The sequence below is a fragment of the Mytilus californianus genome, unplaced genomic scaffold (assembly GCF_021869535.1).
Source record: "Mytilus californianus isolate M0D057914Y unplaced genomic scaffold, xbMytCali1.0.p SCAF_5, whole genome shotgun sequence".
In the NCBI taxonomy this organism is placed as follows: domain Eukaryota; kingdom Metazoa; phylum Mollusca; class Bivalvia; order Mytilida; family Mytilidae; genus Mytilus; species Mytilus californianus.
Genome location: NW_026262701.1, coordinates 38,340,041 through 38,364,430, shown reverse-complemented (window position 1 = coordinate 38,364,430; position 24,390 = coordinate 38,340,041). Strand labels below are relative to the sequence as shown.

At 32.7% G+C, this 24,390-nt stretch overlaps 2 protein-coding genes across 2 annotated transcripts in view; one reads left to right on the top strand and one right to left on the bottom strand.

The window, feature by feature from the left end:
* Positions 1-24,390, top strand: part of LOC127701844 (uncharacterized) — a 347,060-nt gene that overhangs the window by 62,249 nt on the left and 260,421 nt on the right. The gene's annotated exons all lie outside the window — the stretch shown is intronic.
* LOC127701841 (uncharacterized) lies at positions 1,002-24,390 on the bottom strand. Its single transcript, XM_052205813.1, has 2 exons — positions 23,982-24,390; positions 1,002-5,267 (listed from the first exon to the last, which is right to left on the bottom strand). The coding sequence occupies exons 1-2, from the start codon at positions 23,989-23,991 to the stop codon at positions 4,012-4,014; spliced, it is 1,266 nt and encodes a 421-aa protein (XP_052061773.1). The 5' UTR covers positions 23,992-24,390; the 3' UTR covers positions 1,002-4,011.

Below are 24,390 nucleotides of genomic sequence, written 5' to 3'. Positions count from 1 at the left end.
ATTGTCTATATAATCAGATTTGAAACAGTTATCTTTTCAGTAAAAGATATAACTCGTCCTATTACAAGACAAAAAGGCTTTTACTTGTGCAGTTAACCACGTAGCAATGTTACCCTAGTAACAATGTTAACCACGTAGCAATGTTACCCACGTAGCAATGTTAACCACGTAGCAATGTTACCCAATGTTAACCACGTAACAATGTTAACCACATTTGCGCAAAAATCGATCGGATCTGGAATACCCATATTAACTCGTTTTTTTTTTTATGAAAGCCATAGAAAGATCGTTTTATTTTTCTTGAACACGGCATTTGTTTACAGGTCAATTTTTATTCTCAAAGCCCTTGCTGCCGGCCACACAAATTTTTCCGACAAGGCCCCTTGCCGACTGATGATTTTCTTTAACAAGACCATTAATATAAATATAAATACCGACATTTTTTTTTCAATTTTTCATCCCCGTCACATTGGGTATTAATTTAATGTTCGATTTGGATGACATTCATCGAAGCACTCATAATAAGAGCGCATTTGTTTCTAACCTAAACGATGTAAACGATTACGCGCGTAGTCGTTTAATCCATTTGTTTCTGTCATGTTTTGGTCAACGTTGACATCGTTCACATAAACGATGTACGCGCAAAATAGTCGCGTAGTCGTTGATCGTTTATCGTTGAGACGTTTAAACGATACATTTGTTTCTGCATCTGTCGTTTAAATAATTACGAGCACGTGTTGTTTTCGCAAAGTCCTAGTCATTTATTTCCCGCACTTATACCTGTTTGTTTACAGTGCGTGTATGTAATCTATTTCTGTCTTACTACACAATAAAGTTCAATAAACGATGTATTTGTTTTTTATAGCAGCTTAACGTTAACTAAACCATAGTCATCGATGATAAAATTTCGGGTTAGAAACAAATGCACTCTAATTGTCCTCTCCTTAACAATACACACATAATATGCATAAAAAGGGCAAAGTTTTAATTTAAAAAGATCCTTCGTTTTTGTAAATAATTTTATTTTCAACAAAACATAAATATACACAATACTTTGTAAGTTTACTTTTGACAAGATGTGTAATGCTTTATGGTCTTTGATTTTCAAGCAAAATATTCATGCATTAACAATAAATGGCTACACAAAGCTCCCCATGGATAATGTAATCTACAATTAAAACAGCGCATACGGCTATATCGTGGAGAGCTTAAATTGCAGTAATACATATTATGACAAAATAAGACGACAGGTCTTTCAAAATACTAACACAGTCATTTAAAAACAAACATGACTTATTCACCAATAAAATGCAATACTAAAACTACCTGAAAAAATTAAAACATTTGATTGATATATATACATGTATATAAAAATTATATATACCATATATTAAACCATAAAATATATTTCAAAAATATTTTAAAAACGATACAATTATAATAGGGTGGAGTATTTTAAACTATATCAAACATATTACTAATGTACGATGAAATTTTACGCCTAAATCCTTGTGATAATGGGAAATATTTTAAGGAAAAAGAATAAGAGAAAAATGCTCAAATAAATAGATTAGCTGATCTGTACTAAAAATACCTAAGATACCGTCTTAGATCGACAACTGTTTTTTCGTGTATGGGTCTATATACATGTATGTTACTATCCCCCATATACATGCATGCTACTATCCCCCCTCCCTACATTTACATGTGTGTCAACAGATACCTACAGGTCAAAACAGTTACCTAGAGATCAAAACAGTTACATATAGATCAATCAGTTACCTATAAGTTACATGCATGTCAACAATATTTACGCAACCGTGGTGGCTGATTAGTACGTGAATTAGATTTTTAGAAAAGCACAGACAACACAAACTAGTGTGGTAAAATATTTAGCCTAATAATATCGTTATACTAAAACCGAGAACAACGCGTCTACATTGAAAACAACAAAAGCCAGCTGCCTGCATGGGTATTACAACTTATCTTGTAATAAACTTTGGAAATAGACATTTTAATATCGGGTTCCGGGGAAGGTTTATAATCATTGTTAACCTTTGACATCTAACTAGATGGACGAATTAATGTGTCAATGTGTGTGCAATTTATGTCTTAAATTTAGAAACATGATACAATTTATAACTGTGTTTACGTTCGATAGTAAAACATATGTCTCTTACTTCAGAGCGTCATAAATAATTGAGTGTTATATGATATTTACACTAAAAAGGTGGCAACTATTGAGACCGTTTATAGTCATTGATTATCAGCAAAATTAGGCTATAAAATGATTTCATACCGACCCGGATGGCATACTATACGCATTATGTCTGTACCTTTCAAATTGAGAACTCCTGCACCACTGAATGGATTTCAATGATACATTGTGAGGACACTTTGAACAAATTACAAACCGATTGGAAACGAGCCCCTTACACAATCCCCCGACTTTCAAAAATTTAAACGTCTACATCATAGCACTTGGAAATTATTTAATCTGGCCAGGTTAACTATATATTATTAAACTGATATTTTCCAATATACAGTCTTTAACTTGAGTAGCTGATTCATATATCCTGGTTCAATGCTGATTATCTATTTACTAGATATATAATAAGACTGTATAATAAGTACATTGTACTTCTTAGGTGTTTTGTCTAAGAAGCAATTATTATAAATTAATGGATAGTATATTGAGAAAAAAAATGTGATTCCGAAAAAGGCCAAATATTCTTCATGCATGCGGCATTCAAAAGCTTAATGAAAATTCAAAACAAAAATTACGAAAATTGGCAGCCGTCTCTTTCGTATGTTTCAACATTTTATCTCGTACTGCCAACATTTATGGAGATATGATAAGTGATGAACATTGTTTTTCATGTATAACAAACAGACTCTTAAATGTATCTTGTCTCTCAACGACAGGACCACAATAACCGTATGTTATACCGTCGGCTTCAAGTGTGAAGTAGTGTGGTTTTACTTGAGGGGGATCAGTCAACTAAGACGAGTTATCTAACGGAAATATTTCAAGGACCCAACATTCGGACGACGTCAGCACTATCCAATATAGCAATCATGGTGTAGTCACATTAAAATTACATTAAAATAGAATATGTAAATATTATGCACGAACGTATAACAGAAATACGAATTAAACAGGGTATATAAACAAAAATATTAAATAAAAATACAAAAACATCGAATGATTATTCATCTCGGGTCAAACATGCTAACTAAAAATTTCAAATAATAAATTCATTTTTCAGAAAAACTGAATATGAATAAAAATATATGTTGCATTTCAACAATGTGACAGCAATCCCACAACATAAAATACCATAAAGACATCTAGTAATACAGTCTTCAATAATCGAGTCTTTTCAAAATATGCCGAGCTCTATAAACCGACGAGTATATTGAAAATTTGTGAATAATTAACATGGATCTGCCATCAATACAAAATTCCCTAAAGGTCAAACACAATAAGATATAACTAAAGACAAACACTGAAGTACTTAAGGGTAGACATCAACTAAAGGTACACAATCAGTCACTTTAAACTACAATAAAATTAAAATTAATGATTTTTGATTGTATGTAACTTTGTATACGCCATGGACTGGGAGGAAATTATCAACATGTAAATTGGATAAAATATCATCTCATGTTTGACGCATACATTGCATGTAATTAGCACTTACTTAAACACCTACTGGTATAATAGTATATATATCTCTTTGATATTTTAAATACTTGGCAAGAATTTGGCTACCTGAGAGTCGTCAGAAATAAAATATCGTGAAACAGGTATACCTTCGGTTTCAATGTCTGAGAGCAAACAGGTATACCTTCCGTATCGAAGAACCAACAGGTATAATTCTGTTTCTGAGAGCAAACTGGTATTATACCTTCAGTTTAAAAGTTCGAGAGCAAACTGGTATTATACCTTCAGTTTAAAAGTTCGAGAGCAAAGTCAGGTGGCGGGTTGCAGACAACATTGCGTGACCCTTACAATGGGAAACAGCTTTTGTGAACCTTTCTTTTTTCGAGTTTTGATTCTCCTGAAGAACTAGGTAGAGTGAAGTACGAGGTACACGAAGTTAACCCTGATCCATAATAAACGCGACGATAAAGTTTAACCAACAATCTATCATTATAGTTACTGTTTGGTCTACCATGCCCTTCGAAATTTCCAGCTTTCGTTGTTTGGTGAACTGCGAGAATAGTTTTAGTACCGTCAATTGTTATGTGGTCGCGTTTTCTGGCATTCAATACAAGCCAGTTGTCATATGCTCTTCGGCCAATCACGACTTCCGCACACTCCTTCCACGGGTAATTAGCGTTCGTTATAAAGAAGTCCTCTGCATAAGGTGTAAACAGTTTTCCTCGCTTAGAAGCTTGTATGATTTTGTCAAAAGATGATGTTTCGTCCTCTGTCATATCTTGAACGTTTGTTCTCTGACCAACTATCATTAACGGTTTATTGTAGTCAAGGTCAGAACTTAAAAGCGAAATTAACGTCTCAACTAAACCTTCAGTGAATAATATATCACCGTTTGAATAGGCGTAAAACGTTGACTTAAATTTCACCATTGTATCTGTGTACATGTACTTCAATATCGGTATCCCGACTGCAGATTGTACAATTGGTAAGACAGACCACCCCATGGATTTCACCCTAGACGATAAATCCTCTTCGTTTGTAAAGAAAACCGATCTTACAAATGGATATAATGAATTCCAATTTTTAATCGTGCTGTTATGTACAAGGAATTTGTCAACTTTAGTCGGCCATGTTGTAAATAAAGTTAACAATGGGTCAGCCTCGTTCCTGATTATAGCATCTTTTAAAGCTGCGATTCGTTCTTTAAGTGTTTTATATTTTTTCCAATGTTGAGTAAATAATTGTGATTGTGTTGTTGTTTGCACTGGGTCGGTTAAATGTTTAGACTCATTGTGTCTCTCTATTCCATAATCTGTTTGCACTTGTCCCTCAGTACTAATAATACTTTGATTTTGCGAAAGTTCCGAAAATCCTCTCACCCATCCTTCCACTTTGCTTTTCCATCTTTGAAGATCATTAATAGTATTCTGCATCATATCATTAACAACCATCGTTCGGATTGTCAAATTTGAGTATAAATAAATATAGACAATCGTGCATATTAAACAGAATGACAGAACTTTAAAATGACTTCCTCTCTTAGACAACCATCCGGTTGTCTCGACAACGGGTTCCTTCATATTGACTACATCCCCTTTCTCTGAAATGATAAAAACATAACTTGTTTTAACTAATTGAATAGGCAAGATATCATGTTTCGTACGAGGCTTAGTTGAACACCCGCAGACAAGATATCATGTCTCGTACGAGCCTCGATTTGAACATCCGAAGGCAAGATATGTCTCGAACGAGGCTTGGTCGAACATCCACGGTTAGGGCCAGAACCCCCGAACCAATCCCAACCTTTTTTTAATATGAAACCTTGTGGTACAATTTCATAGAGATTCATAGACTGATACTCAAGTTATTGTCCGGAAACCAGAAAATCAAAATTTTGGCGGTCGTATAAAATCTTAAAACACAGTTAAATTCAGCATATCAAAGAACCCCAAGGATTCAATTTTTGTTGAAATCAAACAAAAACGTTAAATTTTGGACCCTTTGCATCTTAACGTGATTAATTTGAAAATGGGGCCCAAAAATAAAAAAAATCTAAATACACCTTTAATTCACCATATAAAAGAAACCTAATAATTCATTTTTTTATGAAATCAAACAAAGTTAAATATTAAAGAACCCCAAGAATTCAAGACTTTGAATTAAACCCCATTAAAATTGGTCAAGAAATATGCAATTTATACAAAGTATTAGAAAAGTATTGTTTTTGGCCACTTTTTTCTAATCGGTTAGGCCATGACCCCCAAAATCAATCCCAACCTTCCTTTTTTGGTATGGAACGTTGTGGTACAATTTTATAAAGATTCATAGACTTATACTCAAGTAATTGTCCTGAAACAAGAACAATGCTTGTTTTTGGCCCCTACTTCCTAATCAATAAAGTCAATTACCCCCAAAACCAACTCCAAGCTTCCTTTTGTGGTATGGAACCTTGTGGTATAATTTCATAGAGATCCATACACTTATACTCATTTTATTGTGTGGAAACCAAATGTCTTCGGACGACGACGACGCTGACAACGTCATAACATTATACGACCGCAACAAATTTTGCGGTCGAATAAAAAAAATTTCTAATATCATTCATCATTATATCAATGTCATTAAAAATTTTTATAAAACTTATCTTTAATTATTTTCATAATATCTTATAATGAGCAGTGAATTTCAAACTATATTTATTACTAATTTTTTTTCTCTAAAATTAGAATTCGATGCAATATTTATTTTTAACTATGGATCTACTTACAATTTCTATTAATTGTGCAATTATACAGCTCTGAATTTGGATTGTGATTAAATATTTGACATAGCATAGGTTTCTGACACAGAATGAATGTGGTCTAAGAACTTGAAAATTTAAAATTGGACATTTACCTTTTATGGTGCAATATCCAAAATTTAAATACATTGTTAGTTTCATCATATCAAAGATTCCCAAGAATTCAATTTTTGATTAAACCACACAAAGTTAAATTTTGGACCCTTTGGACCTCAATGTGGACCAATTTGATAACGGGACCCAAAATAAAAAAAAAACGAATGTTAAGGTTCCGCAGATCAAAGAACCCTTGAATTCAATTTTTGATATAATCAAACTAAGTTTCATATTGGTGGACTAATTTGAAAACCAGGCCCAAACTCAAAAATCTAAATACACGGTCAGATTTAGCATATCAAAGAACCCCAAGAATTCATTGTTGTTGAAATCATACAAAGTTTAATTTTGGACCCTTTGGACCTTTTTAGTGGACCAATTTAAAAACGGGGCCCCAAATCCAAAATCTAGATATATGGTTAGATTTAGCATATTAAAGAGCCCCAAGAATTCAAGACTTTGAATTAAACCCCATTGAAATTGGTCAAGAACTAATATATACAAAGTATTAGAAAAGTATTGTTTTTTGGCCCCTTTTTTCTAATCGGTTAGGGCCATAACCCCCAAAATCAATCCTAACCTAAGTTACCTTCCTTTTTTTGGTATGGAAGCTTGTGGTATAATTTCACAGAGATTCATAGAATTATACTCAATTTATTATCCTGATACAAGAAAAATGCTTGTTTTTGATCCCTTTTTGGCCCTAATTCCTAAACAGTTAAAATAAAAGGTCGTCAGATGCCAAAGTAGTATTGGACAAGGTCATATGTGTCCGTTATTGCTTTGACATCTGACGACCTTTATCATTGTTTATCAGGACTTGTTGAAGGTTCAGTATGACCTTATAACATGTATAAAGGTCGTCAGGCGTCTGCGCAATCTCGGACTATATATGATGATTTGTAAATATTGTGACAACGAGGAGTATATTCGTAAAGCGTTTGAACGTCGTCTGATATGTTTTGTTTTCATCATGTATACCTGGTCAAACGTGCAATTCTTCAATAGTTATGATAGAATATGTTTATAAATCTAATTAGGAAATCTGAAATCACAATTGAAGCTGTTCCGTCCTGAATGCTTGTGTAGCCCAGTCAGACATATAAATGATATTTACACATTCGGTCTAACAGCATCTTAGTCCGAAAGTCTCTATCAACTAACAAAGGTTTATTCAACCTATACCATCATCTTAAAATTTAGGTATACAAATATGTTGGCATAGATCGTGTAGACTGAGCGAGTAGATCGAAAGGTTAAGTATAAAATCATGTTGACATAGATTGAAATTTATTAACAGATTAAGTGTCATGAAATCAGTGATTAATTACAAAATGTAGGAGCTATGCAGGCATGGCATTAATCATTTATTATAGATTTCCCGATTTCATCCTGTACAAACACTACTGAATATATTTGATATTAAAAGCCCTTCATATAGGCGTATATTTAGTGAGGTACGATAGCCAAGTATTTTGGGGATTTTCTAGGATGCTCTAGATTCTTCTAAAGTGTCGTCATGTCACAATGTTGTGAGATAATGTTAATAAATTATTTTAAAAAGATTTTTAAACAAGAGGCTGTCAGAGTGACAGGAAACCGGATTTTCCTGCAGAGGTCAAACACTGCACATTTGAGCAAGTATGAACACAACATTTAAGCTTATAACAGCTCTGAATTTGGATTGTGATTGAATATTTGACACAGCATAGGTTTATGACCAAAAATGAATGTAGTCAAAGAACTGAAAAATTTGAAATTAGACATTTACCCATTATGGTTCAATTTTCAAAATCTAAGTTTATTGTAAGAATTAGCATATCAAAGAACCCCAAGAATTACTTTTTTTATGAAATACTTATTTCTGTTTAAAAGAAAATAACTCAAAATTCATATAATAACTCAAATTAATATAATCAATAATCATAACAAACAACCAGTGATGACTAAATACTCTAAAATTAGATATGATGCAATCACTAAAATATTGTTAGAATCAGCATATCAAAGAACCCCAATTTTTGATGAAATTAAACAAAAGTTTAATTTAGGACCCTCTGGACCTCAATGTGATATTATCTAATTTATAATGAAAATAAATACAGGTTTAGATTCAGCATTTCAAAGAACCCTATATATTTTCAATTTACGTTGAAATCAAACAGTTTAATTATGGACCCCATTTGGACCAATTTGAAAACTGGGCCCAAAATCAGAAATTTAAATATATGTTTATTAATAGACAATATAAGCTTAGTTTTTGTCGAGCCTGCGACTTTTGTCGCAGAAAGCTCGACATAGGGATAGTGATCAGGCGGCGGCGGCGTTAGCTAACTTCTTAAAAGCTTTATATTTTAGAAGGTGGAAGACCTGGATGCTTCATACTTTGTATATAGATGCCTCATGTTACGAAGTTTCCGTCAGTCACATGTCCAATGTCCTTGACCTCATTTTCATGGTTCAGTGACTACTTGAAAAAAAAGTTAAGATTTTTTGTAATATTAATTTCTCTCTTATTATAAGTAATAGGATAACTATATTTGGTATGTGCGTACCTTGCAATGTCCTCGTGCCCGTCAGACAGTTTTCACTTGACCTCGACCTAATTTCATGGATCAGTGAACAAGGTTAAGTTTTGGTGGTCAAGTCCATATCTCAGATACTATAGGCAATAGGTCTAGTATATTCGGTGTATGGAAGTACTGTAAGGTGTACATGTCCAACTGGCAGGTGTCATCTGACCTTGACCTCATTTTCATGGTTCAGTGGTTATAGTTAAGTTTTTGTGTTTTGGTCTGTTTTGGTCTGTTTTTCTTATACTGTATGCAATAGGTCTACTATATTTGGTGTATGGAATGATTGTAAGGTGTACATGTCTAGCTGGCAAGTGACATCTGACCTTGACCTCATTTTCATGGTTCAGTGGTCAAAGTTAAGTTTTTGAGTTTTGGTCTTTTTTTCTAATACTATACATGCTATATGCAACAGGTCAACTATATTTGGTGTATGGAAATATTTTATGATCTATATGTCAGTCGCGCAAGTTTTATTTGACCTTGACCTCATTTTGATGGTTCATTGTTCAGTGTTAAGTTTTTGTGTTTTGGTCGGTTTTTCTTAAACTATAAGCAATATGTCAAATATATTTGTTGCATGGACGAATTGTTAGCTGTACATGTCTGCCTGGCATGGTTCATCTGACCCTGACCTCATTTTCATGGTTCATTGGTCAATGTTTAGATTTCTTGGTTAATGTTAAGTTTATGTGACAGTTGTAATAAAGCTTTATATTTTGGAGTATCAACATAATATCAATGATTAGTAAAGAAGGCGAGACATTTCAGTGTGTGCACTCTTGTTAAAGGAGTTCTCTTCATCAAAAAAATTATATTAAGCATTCAGAAAATTGGTTTTAACAGAATAACAAACAAACCTACCACAAAATTCTTCGAAAAATTTACCAAAGAAAAGAAAAAAAAATATATATCGCATTCAGAAAATTAGTTTTTATATAATAACAAACAAACCTACCACAAAAATCTTCAAACAATTCACTAAAGAAAAGAAAAAAAAAATGTGGATAGTGTCCACATGAGGACAAAGATGATGCCCCCGCTTGCATATCATGTAGTTATAAAGGGACATAACTGAAGAACGGTAAAAGTGACGCTACCCAAATTTGAACTTGATCTGAGTTTCGTGGAAATAAGCATTGTGTGTAAGTCTCATAACATTTGGTAGAGGCTAACTTAAGTAGAGAACAGAAACTAAAAATTCAGCAAAATTTTTCTATTTGTAAACACGCATAACTCTAGAACGGTTAATTGTGTATAAGTTTTATAACATTTGGTTGAGACAAACTAAAGTTAGAGAACGGAAACGAAAAATTCAGCAATTCTTATGTTTATAAAGGGACATAACTCAAGAATGATAAAAGTGTCGCCACCAACTTTCGTATTTAATCTGTATTATGTAGTAATAAGCATTGTGTATAAGTTTCATAACATTTGGTTATGAGGCAAACTATAGTTAGAAAACGGAAACAAAAAAATTGTACTTGATCTTAGTTTTGTGGTAATTAATATTGTGTATAGGTTTCATAATGTTTGGTAGGGGCAAACTTAAGTTACAGAATGGAAACTAAAAATTTTGCAATCTTTCGATTTATAAAGGGGCATAACTCAATAATGGTTAAAGTGACACTACCCAAATTCAACTTGATCTGTGTTTTATCAGTGGAAGTCAAAATTAAACATTGCATTGTATAAAGCATTGATTGTAGTTGATTCAACTATAATCATGGACAAAGGAAGATAACTCCAATTTTAAAATTACTTGATATTAAGAAGAAAATAAAAATTTAGCAATTTTTCCATTTATAAAGGGGAATAACTCTAGAACGAGTCAAGTGACGCCACCAAAATTCAAACTTGATTTGTGTTTTGTGGTAATAAGCATTGTGTATAAGTTTCATAACATTTTGTTGAGGCAAACTTAAGTTAGAGAACGGAAACTAAAAATTTTGCATTTTTTCCATTTATAAAGGGGCATAACTCTAGAACGGTTAAAGTGACGCCACCAAAATTCAAACTTGATTTGTGTTTTGTGGTAATAAGCATTGTGTATAAGTTTCATAACATTTGGTTGAGGCAAACTTAAGTTAGAGAACGGAAACTAAAATTTTTACAATTTTTCCATTTATAAAGGGGCATAACTGTAGAACGATTAAAGTCACGCCACCAAAATTCATACTTGATCTGTTTTTGTGGTAATAAGCATTGTGTATAAGTTTCATAACATTTGATTGAGGCAAACTCAAGTTAGAGAACGGAAACCAATTTTGGGACTTAGTACATACGGACAAGTGTAAAACTTAATGCCCCCACCGCTACGACGGGGGCATAAAAATTCAAAATTTTATTTATCATTAATACAATATCTTTTAAAAATCTATAAAACTTATCTGTAATTATCTTCAAAATGTCTAACAATGAACAGTAAATTTCCAACTTTATTTATACAGTCCTATATATAGCTTATAATCATCAACACTTAGAAAACAGAAAATTTTCAAATAAATCTGTCAATCCAATTATAATTGTGTCAGACATTTACCAGATGCCATTATCTATCAACAGGTGAAAATTAGTCATGTTTGTGTAATTAAACTTTATATATATAATTAACTATTTCTGTTCAAAGAGAAATAACTCAATCACATTAAAAATACCACTTTTGGATGTTAAAAAGGGCGATAACTCAACAAGGAGAAAAGCTAAATTCGTGAAAATTGAACCTGACCTTCATTTAGTCACAAGTAACAACATATCTAAATTTGAAAATAATTTGTCAAGGCTTTTTCATGTTATTATGGAGACACTGTTTGGCAACCGACCGACCGCCCGCACGCCCGCCCGCCCGTCCGCCCGCCCGCCGTACATCCCTAAATTAATAACCGATATTTCCTTTGAAAATCCGGTTAAAAACTAACCTCCTTAAAATGGCCCTAAACACTCACAACGCATCTGTCGATAATGAACACATATAAGGAAAGCTTAATATAAACTAAAAATTGTCATTGATGCCAACATTTTCTTTTTTATAAGATCTTATAACCTGAACTTTAAGAAATTATATATTTTAAATATACTTAGAGTTACGCTTAAAAGGGGAAATATTAGAAAAACTCCTCCATTTTTTTTCAGAGTATAGCTGTAAGAGCATATTAATTACAAAATCTTGACGACAGGGGTCAGTGTCCCGCTTTTTTCAAACGACTGTACGATGACCTATATTTGCGGTCTTCTACGTCAAATGGTCTCCGGTGGAGAGTTACAAATATGCCACATCTTCTTATTTTTATATAATATAGATATAGGTATAAAAGAAAAAAAAAGATAAATGGTTAACAAATTTATGTAACAAAGTGCCTACCTTAAATCCCAGACAATGCACTGAATCTGCATTTTGTGCATGTCAACAAAATAGATGCATAAATGTCGGCTTGCCACTCCCAATGCAAGGGCCTTACCGTTTTAAATAACTGGTGTTATATTTTTCCTCATTCTAGTTTTAACATTGTAACTTAATCCCCGTTCACAAGGTGAATGATTACAAGTGCATGTATAAAATGTTCATTTGCAAATGTGTGCCTATATGTAGGTCAAAGCAAATATGTAATGCGTTCACATGGATCTTTTTATCAATGGGTTTATTTCTGATACACATGTGCCCTAAACATAATTAGTATTTTTCCAAGATTGCACTTGATCGTCGAGTCATATCCATGTATTATCAATCCTCCTTAATTAATCTTGAAAATATTTATAAAAATATTCACTCAGTGTGAGCATAGATGGTGTGAGGAAATTCATCTCAAGTTCTCTAAATTTATACTTGGTGTACACAAAAGGAGTGTAAATTTTGCTGTACATGTATTATCAGACTGACTGGGGCGTTTCAACCAACATTATGATATTGTAAAGTCATTATTTAAATACTGGTATAGATTTGAAAATCTTCCGACTGAATTTAGTCTGATGAATGACGCTTATAAATGCATTCAAGAGCTTCGCAAATCTAACATAACTTCTTGGTTCTCATTATTAGAAGTTTTTGGAATTAAACAAGAAGTATAACGTTTTGGACAATATAAATTTTTGAATATTTAGCAAATTAATTCACACTAAATATATTAACAATTGGTATGTTAGCCAAAAATTTGCTTCTGATGGAAAAGTGTTCAATTATTTAAATAAAATTTTGGTTAAGAAAATTATCTCTTTTTGGTTAAGAACTTTGATTTTGCTCATAAGCTTCAAATCGAAGTGGCCGTTTTTCAAATATTCCACGAAATGAAAGAATATTTGAAAAAAGTGCGCCTCTGGCTGTGCTGAAGATGAAATCCATTTTTTAACTTCATGTGAAAAATTCAACTCTGATAGAGATGCTCTCTTTGACTTTGCTTGTCAAAAAATACCAAACTTTTCTATACTGGACAATCAGCAAAAATTCATTTATTTATTCAGCTGTGAAGACAATCAGGTCCTTAATGCTGGTCGAAAGTTTATTAAAGTCAATATGAGTTAGATCTATTTATTTTTCATGTAACTATAGACACGTTTTTTTCAATTATCACCCGTAGTAATAATCTTCGCCGCTTGGCGCGCTATAATTACGTCCGCCATTACAGTAATGATAAAAGCGTAAACAAAGCATTCAATCGTATCGTGAAATATATATGTTTACATTCTTCAATCAGAAATATGTCAATTAATTGCCCTACTGTGTTAAGTAATATTTACACAGTTAATACCATGGTGTGTCTTAATTATCTAAGTATATGTAAGAGAATGATAATCCCTTTCTTCATGATTAAGTACGAGCGTTAGCGAGTACTTATCATGAAGTAAGGCATTATCATTCTCTTACAAACTTAGAATATTGTAAAGTGCTCAAGGCTCAAATGATCTATTCAAGAATTAGTTTCATTGTCAGTGCAATGTTTATAATTGATGTATGACTTCCTTTTTCGGCATGTCATTTATGGATTAGTTTTAGTGATGTAAGGACTTTCTTATTATTTGGGATATATTTTTTTTTAAAATCCGTTATAGATATTAGGTGACACGACAGTAGAAAGAAAGGTAGGAATTGTATATGGTTCCTGATTGTGAGTATGAATGTAAATCATGTAATATTTTAGTGAGGAATTATCCTTTTTTTTATTTACAGTTTAAATCAATTTATGCATTTGAGTTAAAACTAAATTTTATTTCACAGCCAATATTTTGGTCCGGCTTTTTACATCAAATACTATTTCATTATGTCAGGGAAGTGTTCAAAAATAATGCCTTTAAAGGTTTTTAATATGTTCAAAATTAAATTCCTGTTTGTTTTTATTTTTTTATCGGAATATTGGAAATAACTATTCTTCCCAACCGCTAATCAAGTAATCAAAGTTGGAAAGATAAAGATTTAGGTTTTTTTTTTATCTGAAAGATTATTTTTTTCTTTTTTTGCATTGCTTTGGTATTGTTTAATTTTTTAGTAATTTAAAGTTATCAATATTTGCATAATAACATTCACGGTACCAATTTTACTGCACCAGTAAACTTCAACTTATTTTGGAGTTTTGTTTGTTTCACCATTCAACTTTTAGTCAGTTCCAATCACTGTGTCATAAATCCTTTCAATCTGATAAATGTGCTTCGGGGCAGTTGTAACTCATTTATAGAAACTCTTTGTTTTGAACTGTAAATAGATTCAAATAATAGGATAATCCCTTACTAAGAACATGATTTACATTCATTCTTCACAATTAAGAGGTACCCAATCCTACAATTTCATTGGTCGAGAGCACTTTGCTATATTCTAACACTGATTATCCTCATAGTCAGTGTGTGGTCTGTCTTATCACAAAGAACCCTGTGTTATTTTTAAGGACATTTAAAGTGCTTGTCGGTTGTAACAATTTCATCTTATTACATCAGTTAAAGAGTAAAAGATCTTAAAAGGTTTATCATGAAACCATTTATTAATATAAAAAGGTGTCCAAGTTTAATGTTTTCATTTAAATACCTCCAATATGTTTTACTCTTTGATTGATGTATTGCGATGAAAGTTTTATTATAAATTATGAATAAGAGGAGATGAGTGGGACAATGCATATATATCAATGCAACAGACACCCAATTACAAAATAAATTTGACCCTAAACAAAACTAACACCAAGGTAAATTTAAAAAGGGAGAGTTCATAAAATAACCAAAAGACGTCTATAGAGGGGAACAAACAGATTTGCTATTCAATTCATGTATATGTCATCCTGAATATGCATGAACTATTTGCCACTGGACGTTAAACAACCAACAATCAATGGATCTATAATATAATACAATCATAATGCAATGTACGTCTATAGCAATTACATTAATCAACGACTTAAATATACATGTACATATACAGTGTATACATGTATACCCGACCTGTTCAATAAAAGAAGAGAAAAAAATAACAAACTAATTTCACTCATTACTTTCATTAGTATCTCTGATCAGATCTGACCATAAATTAACCAAAGCAGAGCATACAAGTAAAATGTCATCAAACAGTTTTAAGGATGATACAGGCACAGTCCCACTTAGAATTTTGAAGACCTTCAATCGTCGAATTACCCTTTCAACATGTATTCGTACTCTGGCAATCCTTCTTGTGGTTGTCACATCCTCTGTACTTAACTGAGGTTTGTTTTTTTTTGAACGCTGGAATGTTCAGCTTGACACGCAATGGAAACAATAAGTCGTCTATTGTAAAGCCACGATCTGCCATAATCTCTTCACCTGGAAGCAAGTAATCCATGAATCCACATTTTTCTACAATAAATTTGTCACTAGCACGACCACCAAAAGCTTTGGATATGTCTTGAACATAATTTGTCCATGTGGGGATATTCCTACTAAATATTTAGCTGTATTATGGGACTTGTAATTGCTGTACGTTTCACCCCTACTCCTTAAATTAGTTGGTCTCTGAATAAATGTTTCAGCACAGTCAATAATACAAGTAGTTCTGGGATAATTTTCCCTAAATGATTCGGGACAACAGTCTCTTATTACTTCTCTAGGGATCCAAACAATCAATGACTTTAACTTATCTGCCAACACAGGAATCCACGAATTAAATATTTTGCAAGCTAAACCACTTGATATACCAAATCTTCTGCATATATCGTCAAAAATTAAAGGAGTAGGTCCGGTAAGGGCCGATTTTGGCCTCAAAATTCAGGTTCATCTGATGAAAGATTTTGGACACTTTTTAAACACTTAAGTGTCTACTTCAGTCGATTCAATTAGTTAATGTGAAAGATTTGAACTGATTTAGTCATTAAAGATGCTCAAATTCAAGCTTAAATATGAAAAATCTATCAAATATGCCATAATATGTCACTTTTCAGATGGTTTTTGTCAAAAAGGAAAGTGGCCGCATCCGTGTTCATTCTCACCCTTTATATATGTTATGTATTATCATCAAATACAACTTACATTTAAATATTAAGAATGAACACAAATGCGGCCACTTCCATTTCAGACGGAAACCGTCTAAAAATTAACCAAAATGCTAAAATTTTGACGATTTCAGTAATTTAGAATGACTTAATGATGCTAGTACCCGATACATGTGCATTGTATTGTCAAAAACAGTCCATATGTATGTAACAGAACTATTCTTCTTTCCAATAAATAGCTGAAAATTTACACTTTAACAATTTTGTAAAACTGCTATATTTTGGGGCCAAAAAGGGGTCTTACTGGGCCTACTCCTTTAACTTAAGTCTCATGAGCACAAGGAGTAATTGATCTGCTACCTCTAATTGAAAACTAAATGTATTGAAAGGAGTAAAAGATTTCACCAGCGTGAAAAAGACCTCTCTTGTGACCCCTGTATACAATAAAGCGTCATTGTCCGTTATTAAATTTTGTGCAGCAGACATAGTTGCTCCATCAGATTTACTTTGAACTCCCTTTTCCTCCGTTAAAACTATATTTGTTTGAGAAAATTTAGTCTGGAAATCGGTCCATTCTTTCCCGTATGTGTGATCTTTCTGCGGTAAGAAGTCCGATTCAAGATGTTGTGTACTAACAGTAGATGAAGCTTCTACAACATTAAAACTACAAATAGCCTCTGGTAATTTCTCATACGACGTACTTGTGCCTGGTTCACTTTCTAAAGTAGCGTCCAATTCTTTTATTTCCATATCGGAATCGGAATCACCATTTTCTAGTTTTCCCTTTTTCACTGTCAATTGATGTTTTAAAATTTTTCTTCTACCCGGAGTTTTGTTTTTCATACCCCATCTTTAACTTAGGAGAAGGATTCCGATCTGTAGGTTTTCCGTCAATAAAATGTTCAGCTAGAGCATACATATACGTTTTTCGGAAGATCTTTCCGATTTAAAGCTTTTATCCACTCAAGTCGTATCGATTCTTTGGATGGCATTACATGTAGTCTGTAAGGAATTAAACAGGGACAATGGTCGTGCATTTCACCATGTAATGCACACATTGATTTCTTCCATAAAGTTATTTTTTTTCGATTATTGGAACAACCATGAACTGAATTCGAACATGAGTTCCCACCACCTTTTTTGTATTTATTTTCACTCTCCATAACAAAACGAAAAGGAAAATAGTGGAAAACAAAATGTAAACAGAAGATCGATATTGTTGTGATTAAAGCACGTGCGTTATCTATCATTAGTGCTATGGCTGTGGCACCACGTGATAGATTAATGGCAGCGCACATGATAATTAGGTCAGATCTTGAAAAATGTGTCTATATTATATACAATAAACCAAGGGCTTTATTACAATCTAATATTGTATTGTGATTGTGTATTCTAAATTCTATGGATCTCTGCTAATCAATGTTCATTTTCCTTATACATATATGCTCTATATGCCCCTTGTGGGCCCTTAATTGGTAATAACATATGTTCTTCTATTATCTGAAGAGGAGGGGACTGAATTGTAACCCTTGGCTATCGAAGATGGGCACCGCTGACCCAGTTACATAATTCAAGTAAAATTGAATTCATCGTCAAATTAAATTGCACTTGCTGCTTCATTTTACCGCCCCAAAACATCTATGATATGAGCTCCTGTGTCTGAACATGTCATAAACATGGTCATTGCATTTAGACAATTTTCAATAAATCAACCACTCTAAGCTTTGTAGATTGATTGATTGATGTTTAATTAACGTCCAGTAAAAATAGCTCAAGCATGTTCAGGGCGAGGACTGATAAAACAACACATCAAAATATAGGTTCTACAAAATAAGGCTCACAAGGACTGGAATATAAAGATGATATTGTGACCCAAAAATTATTCATTATTGTTGATTTTATACAAAATGATACAGCAATTCAAACGAGAAAACTAAAGGCCTGATTTATATACAAAACACTGAACGAAAAACAAATATGATATACAGCAACAAACGACATCAATTAAATAACAGGCTCCTGACTTGGGACAGGAACATACATGACTTGTATATTTCTATCGTTTATGCCTTTTATTATCATTAAGATTTGTTATCGATTTTAAGCATTCAAAAGTTATATGACCCGAAAATGGTTCGTCCAAAGTTCATCGATGTTGATTTTGTATATTTTTATAATTCATGCCTTATATTATCGTTCCGAGTTATTTTCATTCAAAAATTAATTTCATTTTACGCTATTTAAACGTTATAAACCGCCTATAACAATCCGTTCGTTTTCATTAATTATCAAATATTTATATCTGTCTTTATGCTAATTTAAAAGATTGCGCAACACAGAATATAGATAAATTGACAGTCACACATACGCATATATATAGTGATAAATGCCTGGTATAATACTTAGTATAATAGTTCCAGTAAATGCCGAAAGCGACCCTTCACAAACTTTGATAAAGTCAGGTTGTTTTAATCCGTAATCCCTGTTTTCGCAAAACTAAAATTTTTATTATTTGGTTTCTAGTACTTTATATCTATATCTAGATAAAAATAATAAAAAAGTAGATACTCTTTAATTTCATTGACAAAAGTCCGCCTGATAAAGTACTAAATAAATTTAATAAGTTAACTTTAGGAGTAAAAAAATGCTCTTGTAATATAGCTGTTCGATCTGAATTAGGCAGCTACCCTTTTGATTGCTTTATAAAAAGACAAACTCTTCTTTTTCATGATAGACTTTAAGGGAAGAAACTAGTCCCCTACTAAAAGAAACACTAAATTTGGCAAAAACTTTACATAATTCAGGCATTTATTCTTGGTACTCCTATGTTATTCATGTCAGAAATCAAAACGATTTAGAAATTGATAACCAAAATAAGGATAAAAATAAAAGGCTAATATACAAACAAAATCTGGAAAACTATGAAAATTTATATAATGATAAAATATCAAATTTACAATAGAATAGTAAACTCCAACTTTTTTAAAAAAAATTTAAAAAGCTATAACTTTGAACCATACCTACTTTCCGAAAACTTTGAACATAGACAATTAAATTGTAAATTTCGAATAAGTGACCACTGTTTATAATAGAAACTGGTAGATTCAGAGAAATTCCCAGAGATTTAAGACTATGTACACATTGTGATGTAGTAGATGATGAGTTCCATTTCTTTTTTAAACATGTTAAATGTAAAATAAATGAACAATTAAGAAAATAATTGTTAATTGAAAATAAATATAATAACTTAAACGATATAGATGAATTAAAACATATCCTCAATCCTGAAACAAAACAGGACACTTACAAATTAGGCTCCTTTTTAAAAAAGTCACTAAGACTGAGGGCAGGGAGTCATTAATTTTATTTGAATCTCTTATATATATATATATATGGATTTAAAGAAAGGGTTATAGTAGAAAGTGTCTGTATTGTTTATTTTCATTGTTTTACTGTATTATATGTATATCATGTATAATGTGTGTAAGCCATTGGCCCATATGGGCGTAAAGTGCTTTATCAATAAGGTAAAAAATATTTTGATTGGTTCAATCTTCCGGATGTCAATCAGACTTTATATTTGTTACTCAGTTATGTTTTCATATGCTGATATATGTGAATAAATTGTGTAAACATTCCAGAATAGCAGATGACCCCCTAGAATCGGCTAACAACTTGAATAGTGATCTAGCAAAAATAGATGGTCTTCAAATTGGCTAGTGACCTTTGCTTTAACCCTCAGAAAACCGAGACCATAACAATTTCACGGAAACTTCACAAACCTGATCATCCAAAACTTAACATGGATAACGTAACTGTAACCGAGGTATCCATCCATAAACACCTTGGATTACATATTTCAAACGATGGCACATAGCATAAACATATTGATGTAATAACCGAAAAGGCATACAAACGACTGAATGTTCTACGAAAATTTAAATTCATCCTTGACAGACGAACACTCGAGACAATATATATACCTAAAATATATAAGACCATTATTAGAATGTTATCTGGGACAACAACACAAATCGTTTGATTGATAAGATTTAAAAAGTACAAACAGAGGCAGCCAGGATGGTAACTGGGGGTACTAGGTTGGTGTCCTTAAAGAGATTATATCTTGAAACAGGTTGGGAAAAGCTTAAAGATCGAAGGGAGGCCCACAAATTAATTTATTTCTACAAGATGAAAAATCATATTACTCCGGATTATTTATCAAACTTAGTTCCAGAATCCCATGCAACCATACATAATTATAATACGAGAAACTCGTCACTGATCCCCCCTGTTCGAACAAGAACAGCCCTTTATTTGAATTATTATTTACCTGCAACTGTACGTTCTTGGAATCTCCTCCCCGAGAATGCTAAGAATAGTACTTATGTGGGGCTTTCAGGAATTGTGTCCATTCTCGGGTTACTAAACCTCCAAATTATTATTACATTGGTAAGCGATTAGGTCAAATTTATCACTATAAAGACTTCGAATGCAATGCAGTTCTCTAAATCAACATCTTTTTGTTAAAAATAAAGTGACCTCACCACTTTTTTTATGTGGTGCTATAGAAACAACAGCACATTACTTGTTGCACTTTCCCTAATTTCACATCATGCGTGAACAGCATTTTTATAATATCAGAATCATACACTCCTTGTCAGAAGAAATTTTCCTATGCGGTTCAACTGAACTCAGCTACGAACAAAACATTGAAATATTCTTGGCAGTTCAAACATTCATACTCAGTAGCAAATGATTTGTTATATGATTTCAAACATCTTGTTCAACAAGTCTACAGTGCATATTTCTATATCTTAAATAATTGTGTCCGTTCAGAAACATTATCCACCAAAGTTCAAATATAGTGGAAGTAAGCAAAAAATGGCAACCGTACGGCCTTCAGCAATGAGAAAAACCCATACCGTTATGGTAGGCTATAAAAGGCCCCGGCATGAAAAATATGAAACAATTCAATTGAGAAAACTGACGAAATAATTTATTTAAGGAATGACTGTAATATTTTTTCTGTCTATGAAGAAATAACATCAAAAATGTGGTGCACACTGAATAACCCGCGTAGCGGGTTATTTTAAAGTGTGCACCACATTTTTTATGTTATTTCGAATAGGCAGAAAAAATATTACAGTCATTTCTTATAATTTAATTCTAAATTCCATTTTAAACCTGAGTAAACCATGAAAAAACGTTGGTGACGTCACGGTCACATGACAAAATTATGTTTATGAGCTGATAAACAAAACAACGTCAGCCAATCAGAAGACGCGTTACATCCAAAATTAAATTATAACAAAATAAATGGGGAATGGTTGAGGCAAACTTAAGTTAGAGAACGGAAACGAAAAATTCAGCAATTTTTCCATTTGTAAAGGGGCATAACTCTGGAACGGTTAACGTGACATCACCAAAATTCGAACTTGATCTGTATTTAGTGATAATAAGCATTGTGTATAAGTTTCATAACATTTGGTTGAGGCAAACTAAAATTAAAATAAGGAAATGAAAAATTCAGCAGTTTTTTCCATTTGTAAAGGGGCATTACTCTAGAACGGTTGAAGTGACGCCACCAAAATTCAAACTTGATCTGTGTTTTGTTGTAATAAGCATTGTGTATAAGTTTCATAACATTTGGTTGAGGCAAACTTAAGTTAGAGACCGGAAACCAACTTTGGGACGTACGTACGGACGGACGTACAGTCGGACAAGGGTAAAACTTAATGCCCCTTCCACTACGGCGGGGACATAACAATAGTTTACGAAAAACAAATATGACAGACATGAACCAACGACAACCACTGAACTTCAGGTAAAAAAGAAATACTTCATCATAAACAGGAGACGAAGTTTATAAGTGTTATATATAATATCATATTTCAAAGTGAAGTACATTTTCGTTTCTTTTTCACCTCAATCAAAATTACACTTTCATGAGTTTAAAACCTTAAACATGTTAAACGAGCAACTTTGATTTTCTAGTGGTTTGTCGAACACCCAATAAGGAAGTTAATTACTTTTGACAACAGAGGTTCAGAAGTTTTTTTATACCTCTGTGGTCTTTTGGTCCAGTATTTGTCCAAGCATTACTGGTCCAGTCAGTGGTTTAGCTGTCTTTTACATTATAAGTATTAAAAAATTCTAATATCTGGTCATTTGGTCCAGTAATTGATGAAATTTTACTGGACAAACCATTTATTACTGGATATTGCCACATGCCTGACGGACCTTGGAAATGAATGTGACAATTTGACAACAAAATTTAAATTTATACATAAGGTTTAAAAGACAGTTATCAATGTAATGCAGAAAATTTGTTACAAGACACTCAAAATGCCTTTTATAGCTCAACTTGGGATACAGATATCCATGCACTGGATTACACGTGTTAGCCTTCTCTAGGGAGCCCCTCGCTTGGGATACAAATATCCATGCACTGGATTACACGTGTGAGCCTTCCCTAGGGAGCCCCACGCTTGGGATACAAATATCCATGCACTGTATTACACGTGTAAGTGCGCCCCACTCCCCCCCCCCCTAAAATTTGCAAAGCATGGGTTATCCTCAGCTTAATAAAGAATATTTCGATAATTTTACCTCAAAAAAATTTAAGTTTGCCCCCCCCCCCCCCCCCCCCCCCCCCCCGAACCTAAATTGCTGGATCCGCCCCTGCTTGGGATACAAATATCCATGCAGCTGGATTACACATGTGTCATGTGTAAGTTACACAGATAATAATATATTCAATTATCCGAACCAAGGATTTGTATACACATGTAGTAACTACTATATAAATCCTTGTCCGAACATTTTAATAAGCAATCGGATTGTTAACTGAAAATTAAAATTTTGAGTTTTAAAAGAATAATAATTTAATAGTAAATTGATGTTAAGTGACTGGGGATATTCACTCTAGATTGTAAACCCTTGTCTTTAAACTCAATGTGTCTTTCAATTTATTTTACATATAATGTTAATGGGGATGAGGGGCTTTTAGATTCGCTTTTTTGTTGCTTGTTTATTTTTTTGAGGTTTTAACTTTTTAAGGGGAGATTTTCGATTTGATTTATAGATACACCACTTAAGCCTTCCCAGATATTATAATTATTTAGACAAGATAAAAAATGCAAATATAATTTGACTTATCAACAACCCTCCCGAAAAACATACCAGTTGAAATTTCATGTTTTACGCATCATAGAAAAAACAAAAAGAAAAATTTAGTGGTGGTGGTGGTGGTGGTGGTGGGGTCTCACACACTGAGCTCATCACCACCGAACATACTTGCCTGTTTTAATCTTAAAAATTGTCGAAAAATACATGCATGAAAGTATGAAAATTCCTTATAAACTTTTAAATTTATGATCACACACAACTGTATATAAATGTCTACTCACCAGACAACATCGTTTTTTCGTAAAAATATTTGCACACAAATTTACATATTACATATAACAGGATCCATTAATGTTGATTTGACCCAAGTAATCTTTCCTTTTCCTCTTTTATTTTCGTAATCTTTATTGACATCTACTAAATCATTCATGTAAATTACATTGTGTATTTGCAGCGTGTGTAATAGTTGTGTCCTGTTTGCTGCGTGTGTGCTAAGAAGCTTAAATATAACGCACACACATTTAGCAGTATCCTCTCGTTATCATTCTGATTAACGAGTTACAAGTGTCTCAGCGTACATATTGATTGCCATGGAAACTGTTTCATTATATGCTCTAGATCGATTTTAAAATATCACCGTTTGACAGTTTCGACAACACAATATATCAAATATTGAGCCAAACATACACA